General features: G+C 34.9%; 1 protein-coding gene across 1 annotated transcript; it reads right to left on the reverse strand.

Moving 5' to 3' along the window:
• Positions 1-6,543: 6,543 nt before the first annotated feature.
• Positions 6,544-13,657, reverse strand: KCS10 (3-ketoacyl-CoA synthase 10). Its single transcript, XM_028237315.2, has 3 exons — positions 13,077-13,657; positions 12,243-12,868; positions 6,544-7,337 (listed from the first exon to the last, which is right to left on the reverse strand). Exons 1-3 carry the CDS (start codon positions 13,503-13,505, stop codon positions 6,761-6,763), a joined length of 1,632 nt encoding a protein of 543 aa, XP_028093116.1. The 5' UTR covers positions 13,506-13,657; the 3' UTR covers positions 6,544-6,760.
• Between the last annotated feature and the right edge of the window lie 332 nt (positions 13,658-13,989).

Below are 13,989 nucleotides of genomic sequence, written 5' to 3' on the forward strand. Positions count from 1 at the left end.
GTTTCGTTTTATGTCAGTGTGGTATATTTGTCAATTACAAGTCTTTTTAGATAATCTATTTCTACACATTATTTACTCTTTGTGTATATTATTTCTCAGTGCAAATACTTATAAATTTGTTTGTCTTTTGTTTTACTTATTCCATCCACCAAATGTTCCAAATATATTCCTAAAACATAATGTGTGCATGCATTAACACAAAAACCTAACACATTAGGTACACATACCACACAATATAAATCCACACCACACTCTTAAGGTTGTGTTTAGTTCATGAATTTAGGAAGAGATTTGAAAATGAAAAGGAAAAATATGTGTAAAACTAGATAAAATTTAGGTATATTTTATTTACATTTTACCTATATTTTTTTCTTTTTCTTTTTCTTTTTAAATCCCTCTCTGTGGGGATATATTTTCTGAGTACCAACACGTGGCCAAGGTGACGTCGACGTGTCAGCTGAGGTGCCACGTGCCCTGGTTGTTATGCCGAGGTCATCTCGGATAGGCCGAGGTTACCTCCGAAGATATCGGAATCCGAGATAAGCGGATGAGGGGCAAGAGTCCTAGAATGAGAGAAGACTTCAGTTTGTATTAAGATAAGACTCTTAGAGACTTTATCATAATCTTACTGGAAGTCCAAGATTAGCAGTAATCCTGAGTCCATAGAAGTTAGGCTTCTATTGGGACTAGGTTTATGTTGGCTATAAAAGAGAGGCACCCCCATGGGTCTAAGGTATGCTTTTGATACTCAAGCTTGTGAGTTTAGTACTTGATTTATCTTTGAGAGATATACTAACTTGATCGTCGGAGTGCCCCCGGGTGGACGAACCACCGCCGAACTCTTCTCTTTCTGTTGCAGGTCAGCCAGGTGCCATCTATTTTGCCGGTGCTCTCTAGCTGGTTACTAAGTGGGCAGTGTGGTCAGAAAATCACCCGCACAATTTGGCGCCGTCTGTGGGAAAGAAAGAAGAATATATGGCCAATGAAAGAAAGAAGAATAGATGGCCAATGAAAGAAAGAAGAATAGATGGCCAATGATGGACAGAAGGATCAGATTGGAGACAACGCTCCTGCTGGGAGTGGGAGACCTATCAACCTCGACGTTGAAGGGACGACCGCAACACAGAAAATTGTGACCAGAGTCACGGAGTGAAAGACGCCGGCCAGAAAGGTGACGCACCAAAGACAACAGATCGAAGCAGATACTACAACGAAGATGACCTCCAGGTATGGAAGGATAGATACCTGCGGAGGAACGAAGACCCTTCTAGAAGGAATGCAAAGACAGGGGGCATGAGCGCTGCCAAGGAGATAACATTCAAGTATAGAAGAACTCATCCTAAGTGAGTAGATCCAAGATTCTGGCAAACAAGATCTCGGCACTTAAGTCCGAGAAGAGAAGAGCTCAGTGAGCAGATCTCAGATCCCAGAAGATAAAAAAAAAAAGAAAACACACAAGGTTGGATTGCAGTTAGCCAGGTTGAAGACCTTTTATAAGGTTCGCAAAGGAGTATGTGAAAGCCATGCAGGGGGCAGAAGAGAAGAAAAATATGTTTACCACTTGTTGAAATTTGTAGCAATTTACAAGTTGGCTAAATCGATATGATGTTTACCACTTGTTGAAATTTGTAGCAATTTACAAGTTGGTTAAACCGATATGATGTTTACCACTTGTTGAAATTTGTAGCAATTTACAAGTTGGTTAAACCGATATGATGTTTAACACTTGTTGAAATTTGTAGCAATTTACAAGTTGAAGTTAAACCGATGTGATGCTTAACACTTGTTGAAATTCTGTGTGAATTTACAAGTTGAAGTTAAACCGATGTGATATTTAACACTTGTTGAAATTTTGTGTGAATTTACAAGTTGAAGTTAAACCGAGATGATATTTAACACTTGTTGAAATTCTGTGTGAATTTACAAGTTGAAGTTAAACCGATGTGATATTTAACACTTGTTGAAATTCTGTGTGAATTTACAAGTTGAAGTTAAACCGATGTGATATTTAACACTTGTTGAAATTTTGTGTGAATTTACAAGTTGAAGTTAAACCGAGATAATGTTTAACACTTGTTGAAATTCTGTGTGAATTTACAAGTTGAAGTTAAACCGATGTGATGTTTAACACTTGTTGAAATTCTGTGTGAATTTACAAGTTGAAGTTAAACCGATGTGATGTTAACACTTGTTGAAATTCTGTGTGAATTTACAAGTTGAAGTTAAACCGATGTGATGTTTAACACTTGTTGAAATTCTGTGTGAATTTACAAGTTGAAGTTAAACCGAGGTCGTATCGGAAGAAGATTGGTTTAAACACTCGTTGAAATTCTGTGTAAATTTACAAGTTATAGTTAAACCGAGGTCGTATTGAAAGGAAGATGGTTTAACACTTGTTGAAATTTTGAGAAAAATTTACAAGTTGAAGTTAAGCCGAGGTTATGATAAAGGATGATGGTTAAAACACTTGTTGAAATTTTTGAAAAATTTACAAGTTAAAGTCAAGCTCAAGCAATATTTGCGTACTTGCCGAGACTACCGGATTGTCAAAACTTGAAATATGGAAAACTGAAGTCTTGATAGAAGACATTGAGAAAGTGACAAGTCCTAAGCAACACTTGTGAAAATATTTGTTACAATATTTTCAAGTATTAGGACAAGGCCGAGATGAGCAAGATTAGAAGTTGTGACAGAGAAAAAAGAAGACATTCATTCAAAGAAGAAATTAGAGAAATGCATTTAAAGAAGAAAGAAGGCACTTCGGCCTAAATATTGAAAAATAAATTATTCAGACTACAAAAATGGCACGTCGGCCGGATTAAAAGCATACAAGGAAGGACAAAGTGCAAGGTATAAGGAGTAAAAGAAGGAAACAAAACTACTTGGCATCAATGGCAGGATATAGAAGACAGTTGGGAAGACTTCTCAGCAGCCTTCTCGGCCTCGAGCTCAGCATCGATCTCCCGAAGAGTTTGATCAAAGCTCTTCTCGGCGATTGCCACCTCGGAGTTTGAAGGCAAGGATTGAAAGCAAAAATCTGGAAAAAGACACAGAAAACAGAAACAAGAATATAATTCGTAATCAAGAATGGCGATGAAGCTATCAGGAAATCAAGACAAAAAGATTGCACAAATGTGTCAAGCCAAGAACAGTGGCAGAAATCAACAGATGTGTGAACAGTGTGTATTCAAGAAAATGATTTGGAAACAACGGGTAAAACAGCAATGGTGATTAACAATGAAGCAGAGCTTCTTGGAAAGCAACAAAGAAATAAAACCAGGAGGAACAGTGGCTTACCAGAAAGAGGGAAGTCGGAATGAGAATTGCCGAAGTCTGACGACGGATGCGAAAATGACAGAATGACGTAAGCTTCACCGAAGGAGAGAAACGAAAACAGTTGCAGAGCTTGAAAGCTTGGAACAATGACGGATTTAAGCAAAAGAGCTAGAAAGAGAAAAGCCAGAGGATTGAATAAAAAAAGAGAAAAATCAGAGTCAAGAAGATGACAAAGTTCAAGAATAAAGCCAAGTGCACAGGCACTAAGTAAGTATGTGAAGAACAAAAAAGTAATGACCCAGACACGATGCTAGCAACAGAAAGCGGATATGGCAAGAACAGTGCCAGGCGTTCAAACAATTCAAAACTTGAAAACAGACGAAAATAGAAGACAACAGAGGGCAAGTAAACGGATTCAGAAGAGTAATGAAAGATTGAGCTTAATAAAAGAGTTTATGAACCTACCAAGAGAAATGAATGCCGATATGAAGTTCGTCGGAGTCAAATAGATGACTGGAAGTCGGGAACCCATCGAAGAATGTGAGTGAAGCAGTTGCAAAGCTCTTGGAGTTTACAAATTAATGGAACAAGAACCTCGGCTAGGAGGTCTGATCTCGAGCAGCTTGGAAAGCATGTCAGAGTGCCCCCGGGTGGACGAACCACTCTAACTTGATCGTCGAAGTGCCCCCGGGTGGACGAACCACCGTCGGACTCTTCTCTTTCTGTTGCAGGTCAACCAGGTGCCATCTATTCTGCTGGTGCTCTCCAGCTGGTTACTATGCGGGCAGTGTGGTCAGAAAATCACCCACACTCTCTCTAAATGCTTGAACCACACACAACCTAAATGCAGACCTAAACTGTACTCACACACATGACATTTTCCAACACTCTTCGGCTCCAACGATTGAAACACAACAAAAGAAGTATCTGAAGCACAACATTCTCTAACATTCTTTAAAGTGTACAATTTTTGAAAATTAATAATTTTTAGTTATTATTTTACTGTTATTTTGTAAAAACAATGTTATTGTTTTACTATTTTTGTTATTCTTTCCATATTAGCTAGGGAAGAAAATGAAACCATTTGATACTAATTATCCAAATAAATTTAAAAAATTAGGCAATCAACAACGGAATAAAATAATAATTTTCGGTTCTTTATTTCTAAATAAAAAATAAATTTTTGACATACTACCAAAGGAAAAACATCCGATTCTATACTTTTTAATTAAATTTATATTTTTAATCTCTATTTCCGAATCATTTAAATAGTTTTAGTTATGTATTTGCAAATGAGATTTTAATTTTTTTTATCTTCGCTATTTACATATTTTCAGTCTAATATGTGTATTTTCTTAAAGAAAATATTTGAGACCCCTAAATAAACCCCCACAATTTCACCACAATTATGTGGAATGATATATGTCAACTTTTGATTTGTTAGATATTCAAGTATGTGGGGGCTTTACTTTCTTGCCACATCATTTGAAGTGTATTTAGAGGTCTCAAATATGAGTCTCTAACATTACTCTTTTTTAAAACAAATATATGTACTAAGAATTTTCATATGTTCAAAAAATGTCTATTTAGAATATCTAATTTTAAAGTTTGGTGTGTGTTTTAATGTCCATATTGGTCATTTTGTTTAATAATGAAATTGTAAGAGAAAAATTAATTTATTAAGTATCTACAAAAAGTAAATAGTATGTGGAAATGGAATTATTGTACCTTTGCCATGAAACCCAAGTAACACATGGCCCAACGAGCAAGGCACGTATCAATATCCTTTGCATGGATGATTCTATTTATACCCGAATAATAATTCAATACGTTTAATAAAAAATTTAATTCCTATTATATGTTAATGTAAATTTATTAATAAGGATAATATCAATTAAACCTTAAAATAAGATTTTTTTTTTTTTCTCATGGTACATCCAAATCACTTATATATATTCTTCATATTCAATGCTATTAATCTTCTTCCCCAAGTTTCAATTATTTTCTCTTCATCTTTTTCCTCACCCCAAAACTCCAATTCATTCCACCAAAATTCACAATTATCATCAATATCATTATTTCTTATTGTGTTGTTACTTACAAATAGAACAGAATAATATGTGCCACTGTAAAAAAAATAAAAAATAAATAAAAAAATCTGGGAATTGTCAAGAACACAATAATTTTGAATTCAATTAATCAAATCAAAAAAAAAAAATTTGTTTCTTGTTCAATTAATCAAATCGAAAAACAAGTAATGTCTCGTTCAATTAATCAAACATCAACTAGTATTATCCTGGAAAGCTTTAGTTCTTGCGAATTGTTAGATGATCATTCAGAGATGCCATGGAGGTTCAACAACAAAAGTATTCTTCAATCTTTATGGAATTATCATGAGGTTTTTCAATAAAGTGTTTCACGGGGCTATCACTAATATAATAGGAACACATATAAATAAATATGATGCTATATAAAATAACTCACACCAATCGTTCTTTGTATATGAATAAAATAGATAATTGTAATGAGAAATTTATTTAAGGGCTTTTGAATGAGTTTTTCAAAGTGATGTAATTTGAAATTTTTTATTTGTTTATTATTTGGGTGGATGTATTTTGAAAGGTAATCTGTGAAAAAATATAGTGTGTATTGAAAGTAAATTATAATTCTAAATAATTTAATAGAATGTACTGAAAATTTAGGCGCACTTAATAATTTTTTGGAAAGCCCAATCTGATGGATTAATTGAAATTTTGTGAAACAAACGAAGAAGTGGCCAGCTAAATCTAACAACAGCCCAGCCCAGCCCAATCGGTTTGGTTGAAAAAAGAATTCATCGTATTATTATTTTTTAGGTGTATTATTATACCTGTCTAAAAATTAGATTCAATTTTAACAATCAATTAAAATATAAAGTAATATTATTTTTTATATTTTTTTTAATTATCAACCAATCGAATCACTTACACATTGATCTAAAAAATAAATTTAGAAAGTAAACTTATATATTATCTTTTATTTTTTAATTCTTTTGTCGGAACAAAACAAAAAAGTAGCAAGAGAGCCCACCTTAGCTAAGTTGTCAGCTTGTGGAGGGTTGTCTGTAAATTATCCAAAATTTAGAGTTAATCCCGGATAAAACTAAATATAGCTCTCTCTCTACTTAGGCACCATCTACCCTATGGCAATGATTAATTAGCAACTGCCGCTAACAGGAAAAGTCAATGAATTATCTAAGTAAGTTATCCAAGTGCGATGTTTAAAAGATGAATTGAACTACATGCTTGCATATTGAGGAATTAAAGTCATACATAAAACCTATTACATTAATTATAACAAAGGATTCGGCAAATTCATATTAGAAAACAAAATAAGCTCCTCAAATCATATATATGTGAATAAATAGTAGTCTTCGATCTTAATTTTTAGAGAAGAGAAATGCATTGTTGGTCTCTGAATCGGCTTTGGCAATCTAGCTAGAGAGCTAGAGGGCCTGAGGGTAGGTGTCGAGGCAGTCAAGCCATGGATTCCTCAGAGGCTTCCTAATGTGGCGCATTGATCGCCAAACCGAGCTGTTGCATTTGAAACCAGAACCAAATGAAAGCTGCCAGACGCGGTCACCTCTCTTGACCCTTTCCTTGGCTTCCAAGTATGCCAATTCGTACCAAATGCTGCTACTGGATGTATTGCCAAAGCGGTGAAGAGTCATCCGAGATGCTTCCATGTTCTTGTCACTCAGCTCCAGGTTTCTTTGCAGCTCATCCAGCACCGTCTTGCTTGCTGCATGCACGCAGAAGTGCTCGAATGCAAGCTTGTAGTCCGGAATGTATGGCTTGGACGCCACCGCGGCCTTTGACTGCGAGCCACCACCGCCACCGCCACTAGCAAACAAGTGCCTCCAGACGAGGGTCACGAAGAACATGAGCTGCTCCGAGAAGGGCAGCACAAGGGGCCCTAGTGTGGTGATGTTGGTCTTCAGCGCATCTCCACCTATTTCCACTAGTTCTCTGCTGACTTTTAATCCCTTGAACCTTTGGTCATCTTCCTCTTGGTAAACACACCTAGTGCATCGAATGAGAAAAAGAACATGATAGAGTTCTCATGTATTAGTTTGTGTCGCATGAAATATATAGTAAGTACGGTTTAATAGTTTAAATAATTTTATATTATTCAATCACTAATCATTTATATATCTATGTCTAAAATTTATATATATATATATATATATGAATGATTCGAGTTCAAGTTGTATGTTTCTATCCATGATTGGTCGGAATTTTAATTCAATTTTTTAAATTTTGTCTAGACTTTCACCAAATTAAAAAAAAAAATGTTACTCAAAGTTAAGCTTACCTAAATACCCAAAATACCCTACATGTCAATAAAAAAAAATTGTAACGTCAATATTTTTTATAAATTAATTATTTATATTTTATCCAACTATTTATAAACTCGAATCATTTAAAAAATCAGACCTAATATTTAATGAGTTAATGGATAAATAAAATCTAAATATTTAATTTAATAAAAGTGTCACACAAATCTGTTATTCAGCCGAAGAAAGAATATTTTTTTTGATTTGTTAAGTATTCTATCATATGGTGTTTAACTTAATATTATATCATTAAAAATTATTTAAGACTGATAAATTAAATGAATATAGCATTGTTGTAGTTGAAAGTATTTTGTGTAAAAAGCCCACCTATGCTTGGTGAATGGTTGGTTGGGAAGTCATTTAAAGTCTCTGTATAATAAATATTTTTTTTTTGAAAAAAAACAAATATTATATTTGTCGAGTCCACGTGATTCGCAATCCAATTTTATCATCTACAATAGATATCAAATACGATTTTATTATCTTTATATACATATATATATATATATATATATAGATTCAAAATTAATAAATATATTGTAATATGGAAGAAAATATATATATATATATATATACATATAATGATGTAAATTAATATTTTAAAAAACTAACAAATAAAAGATAAGACAAGATGGGAAAATTATTAGGTACTCTCTCGAAGTGCTATATGGCTATATTTCCTGATTAATTACTATTTATTATGTGTTATTATATTTTGCAATCACTCAATACAAATAATTCATATTCTACTTTTTTCACCAAACATATTATCATAAAATAATTATGTGACCATACTCAGGGATAGAGCCACAGCCTAGGGGGTCACGTGCCCCTAAACTTTCAATATTTAAACTATAACCCATATAGATAAAAAAAATTATGTATTATATATCTTTTATAAAATTATAATAGTGACTCTCTTTAAATTATGTAAAATTTTTTGATTTTTAATAATTATCTATTTTATTATTTTGATTATTCTTGTACACTTTTAATTGATAGATCAAGACAAGAATTGAATCAATTAATAATTCGTTTCTTATTATGAGATTTGTTTAGTTGCTTATTTCTCATCATTGTGGGATACTTTTTTTGAATTGATAGAATTGAACTTATTGATTATTTGATTCATAGAATTTAGTTATTGATTGTGGATTTATAAGTCACATTAATATAAATCTCAGGATAATTGTAATAAAAATAAAAATAAATATGTATAAATTTAATAATATCTCGTTGTTACTTGTTATGAGAAAAAAAAATTAATATTTTGTGATTAATGTGTGTCCCCTCTACATTAAATTTCTGACTCCGCCACTGACCATACTCCTAAATTACAGAATAATCACCCAATAAGATGTCCTACCCATCCTCATAGCTAACATTACATATTGTAGCGTTGCACGTAATATTTATTCCACATGGGATGATGAAGTCTAACTAAAACCCACTGACAAAATGCTAGGGTCTGTTTGGTAACGTTTATATTTTCAGTTTATATTTATAAAAAATTTATAAATTAATTTTTGTTTGTTTTTTATTTATTTTTAGAAAAACATAAACTACAAACGCGTTTGATAATTGACAAAATATTTTAAAAAAATTAAAAATATAAAAAAAAGTGAGAAATGGCAAGTGGTGGCAAGTGGCGGCAGAAGACGGTGGTGGAAAGTGGTGACGATGGGTGGTGGGTAGCGGGTGGCGGTGGGTGGGTGGTGGTGGTGGTGGTAGTGGTGGCGGGTGATGGATGGTGGTAGTAGGTGGGTGGCGGATGGCGGGTGGTGGTGGGTGGTTGGTATATGGCGGGTGGTAGTGGCAGCGGGTGGTGGTGGGTGGGTGGTGGTGAGTGGTGGCGGCTGGGTGGTGGTGGGTGGGTGGGTGACGCTGGCAGTTGGTGGGTGGTAGCGAGTGGGTGGTGGCGGTGGTGGTGGCAGGTGGTAGCAAATGGGTGGCAGATGGCGGGTGGTGGTGGGTAGTTGGCGGGTGGTGGTGGTGGGTAGTTGGCGGTGGCAGGTGGGTGGCGGATGGGTGGTGGGTGATGGTGGTGGTGGTGGTGGCAGGTGGCTAGTGGTGGTGGGTGGCTGGTGGTGGCGGGTGGTGGCTAGTGATGGTGGGTGGCTGGTGGTGACGGGTGGTGGATGGTGGTGGCAGGTGGGTGGTGAGTGGCAGTGGATGGTAGTGACGGGTGGTGAGTGGTGGTGGCAAGTGGTGGTGAGGGATGGGTGGTGGTGGCGGAAGCCAGTGGTGGAAAATAATGGCGGGTGGTGGCTAGTGTTGGATGGTAAAAAAAAAAAAACTCAAAACGAAAATACATTTTTTGTGTGTTCATTTTTTGGCCAGATTTATAAACTGAAACCATTAATTTATAAATCAAAAATTTTACCGAACAAATTTTTATTTAAATTTTTAAAATTTTTATAAATATAAACTAAAAATTAAAAATATAAATGTTATCAAATGACACTGAGTGTCTGTTTTGTGTTGTGGTGGGTTGCGCTACATAAATTCTCATTCATTAGACGGTTGTGAATTTGGCCACCAACCCCCGAATTAATAACTTCTCATTAATTAGACGGTTGCGAATCGTCCCTAGAAATAAATGGTTACTTATACCATGTACATAATTTTTAAAAAGTAATGTTAGGGATTTTAAATAATTTATTAAATATTTTATAAAACTTCTTATATGGATGTGAGATCCAAACATATATAGGTTTGTGTGGATCCCACACCTATATAAAAGATTTGATAAAACATTTATTAATTATTTGAAATTAAGAAAATGTAAATTTTGATATTTAGTTAAGAAAATCAGGACCTAAAGTCTCTTTTATATGAAGAATTTGTCAATCTCTTCTTATAATTCCATGTCAAGCTAAACATAGGATATATACAAAAAAATTGATAATTCTAAGATTATTAGTCCTAATAATGCTAATTTCATCTAATATTTGTATATTTTATATAAAAGTATGTATAATAAAAAAATATACAATATTTATTTTTAAATCATCTTAATATATTTTAGGATTTCCTTTAAGACCTTTTTAAGTTGGGTCCCGGTGCATTGTTAAAGTTAGTTGGCCATACCTAATATATAAGTTGTAACCCACATCATTTGTTTTTGTACTCAAAGCTTCATTTAATTTGGTATAAATTTTAATTTAATTTATAAAATTTGGCTGAATACATTGCTAATTATAGAAGTACTATGGATTTGGGGAAGGCACAGCAGGCTGTTGTGCTCCCTTATGGAGGTTTGTCTCGACTATTTTTTAATAATTCGAATCATTCATCTTATAAGATTTGTCGAGTAGATTATTCATATAAAAAATTAAATTGATTAGACATCTACAGCCCTATAACAATAAGAGCATATTTGTTTTTAAAAAAATTAACGGTTAACATAATTTTTATAATTTTTAAAAACAATTATGACCTAATCATGGGGTACAAATATTTAATTAATTTGATTTTTTGCAATGATAATATTATCACTGAATCCCACAATATGAACGGTTTCGATTATCGATTGAGACTCAAGAAGAACCTCCACAAAAGAGCACAATAGGTTAGTATGCCTTGAAGGCACAATAGGCTCTTATTAAAAAGGATAGTTCAGACAGTTCAATAAAATTTGAATAAATGCATCCTTAATTAATGATAATTAATGATTTAGTTGGAAACTTTACAGGTTTGCTTGTAAGATAATCGATAATTTTTTTATATTTAATTTTTTTTATTTTTTGATTGAATTCATAAGTACAACCTCGTTATTTTGTGCTTAACACTAAAGATGTATAAAAATGCTATCAAATCTAAATATTAAAAATTTTGAATATCATATTTACTTTCATAACATATGTAATACATTATACAAACAACAATAACAATAACGCCCAATTAGTACACATTAATATGCGTTTGGAAAGAAAAAGACTTGATACACACCTAACCTTTAGCATAGTGCATCCCAAGACTTGAACCCATAATATTTTGATAATTTTTCTCTTGGGTCAATCTAGTCTTTGTAATTCTGATTGTATCAATTTTACCTTTAAATTTTTTATATTATATTAATTTAGTCTAATTGATAAGGCCTATTGAGAGATTGAAGTCCAATTTGAAATTGTTCATTACCATTTTTAATAGACTACTTTGTCTTTGATTTATGTCTAATTTCTTAATTGTTGTTATTAATTAGATAAATGAACTGCAAGTACAATTTGCCATAATTTTGGGGGATTAGCATAGTAGGTTCATATGCTTTCAAATAATATCCAATCTAGAAAAATAAATGAAAAATAATACCCAATTTAGAAAAATGATACGAAATGTTAGGGATAGTGAAAAAGTTATCATAAAATACTTTATGAATATTTTTCTTAAAAGTGTAATGGATTATTATATATGTAATTTAAATATAGAGAATCTTTCATCATTGTCAAGTTACTCTCGATTGAATGGTGTCTAATTAATCTAGAAGTGTAATACTAGTACATGTAGAGTAATAGCACGTACTGATGATGATTTAACTGATAAATTATGAAGAAGAAACAGAAGAAGAAGAAAAGGAAAAGGAAGGGAAAACCTGAAGCAGCGATCATCAGCGGCTTTATGAGTGCGAACGATGTGTTCGAGGCGGTACTTGGCGCGGGTGTAATCACGACGGCGGTTGGAGAGGAGGAGGGCCGAGCATCCCATGCGGAAGAAGCAGTTGGGGATGAGCATGGAGCGGTCTCGGCCAGGGTACCAGTTGTATCCGACCATCTCAGTGCTCACCACAACTGCATAGTTGTTTGGGTTGGCCTGGAGCATGTCACGTGCCAGGTCCAAGCCTATGATCCCAGCGCTGCAACCCATCCCTCCCAGGTTGAAGCTCAGTATGTTGCCCCTCATCTTGTAATGGTTTATGATCATGGCCGACAGTGACGGTGTCGGGTTGAATATGCTGCAGTTCACCACCAGTATCCCCACGTCCTTTGGCCTGATCCGCGTCTTCTCAAACAGCTCGTCCAGTGCCCCGAACATCACCATCCCTGCTTCTGCCCTCCCTTCCTTCATTGTCGAGCAATTCTCTTGCGACATTATTGCTTTCGGCACGTACGTTTCGTCCCCCACCCCTGAACTCTCCACAATTCTCCTCTGGAATTCGATGCTTCCTTGGTCAAATTTTCCTGATTTTCGTGCTAGCTCAATGAATTGCTCCTTCGACACCTGCATTGTCCATTTTCATTTGAATAATACTATATGTATTAATTACTATATACATTAGTGTACATTAATATTATATATACTAGTACAAGATATATACTACTATTACCACCACTAACAACACCACTACTAATTAACCAAATTTAATTTTAATTAATTAACTAATGAATGAGGAGGTGCTGCTCTGTTGTGTGAGTGGGTGGGTGCGTACCTTGAGGTCGTCGCTGGGCTTGTAACACGCAAAATCAATGAGATAGATGGACCGGGGGCGAGACATAAAGTAAACGGAAAGCGTGAAGACAAAGACGGCAAAGAAAGCAAGGACGGTGGCGAGATCATAGCGAGTAGTACTATCCCAAAGCTTCCTCCAAAGCTCTTCCCTACTAAGACTCCCTACCTCCGCACTAAACACCAGTACAAACACCGGTACTGTGGCCAGGTAGATGCCGTGATTTATGAGATAATGGTAACCTAACTTCACGTACTTGAGGTTCACCGACTGCACAAAGTCCGGCAGACGTCTCCTCACCCTCACTGAGAATGTTAGCGACCCAGCATCCGGCCCTGTGGACTCGATTCCTCTGTTAACAATCTCAGTTGATAGGAGATGTTGTTCTCCTCCTCCTCCTCCTCCGGCCATTTCTTTTGGTCTTGATCAAGGCTAGGACTCCCAACTCCCAACTTCCTGCTGGCCCACCTCACCGTAGTTACAGCTAGCACTCTTGTTGGGTCTCTCTCTCTCTCTCTCTCTCTCTCTCTATCTCATTCTCTTAACAAGGAGAAGATGATGGTGAGGATGTTAAGTTCTACTACTTTATAAAGAAAAGCAATGCTAAAGTAAATCCAAATGAGGTGGATGAGGGATAGTTAATGTCCACAACCAACTTTGGAGAGGCGCAGTTGGATGTAATAAATTCTGCAATAAAGCAATTCAGCAGCCGGCTGTTCAAAGTTTTCAACAAACCCCGAGTCTCTTTAAAAAAAAAAAAACAAACAAACAAACACCCCAACTCTCGTTTAGGTCTCTTTCATATGTTCTACTCGTCAGCATAGTTATTTGAATTTCAATCTACATTTTACCATCCTACAATCTTATGTTTTATTTGGCCAAATCCTTATTCGAC

This window comes from Camellia sinensis, chromosome 13 (assembly GCF_055761805.1).
Source record: "Camellia sinensis isolate YWXY chromosome 13, ASM5576180v1, whole genome shotgun sequence".
Classification (NCBI taxonomy): Eukaryota; Viridiplantae; Streptophyta; class Magnoliopsida; order Ericales; family Theaceae; genus Camellia; species Camellia sinensis.

Excerpts from the sequence above, each read along its gene's own strand:
- KCS10 (XM_028237315.2), bottom strand. The coding sequence starts at position 13,505 with ATGGCCGGAGGAGGAGGAGGAGGAGAACAACATCTCCTATCAACTGAG. Across the intron at positions 12,869-13,076 it reads AGCCCAGCGACGACCTCAAG|GTGTCGAAGGAGCAATTCAT; the intron begins GTACGCACCCAC and ends TGGACAATGCAG. Across the intron at positions 7,338-12,242 it reads GCTGATGATCGCTGCTTCAG|GTGTGTTTACCAAGAGGAAG; the intron begins GTTTTCCCTTCC and ends TCGATGCACTAG.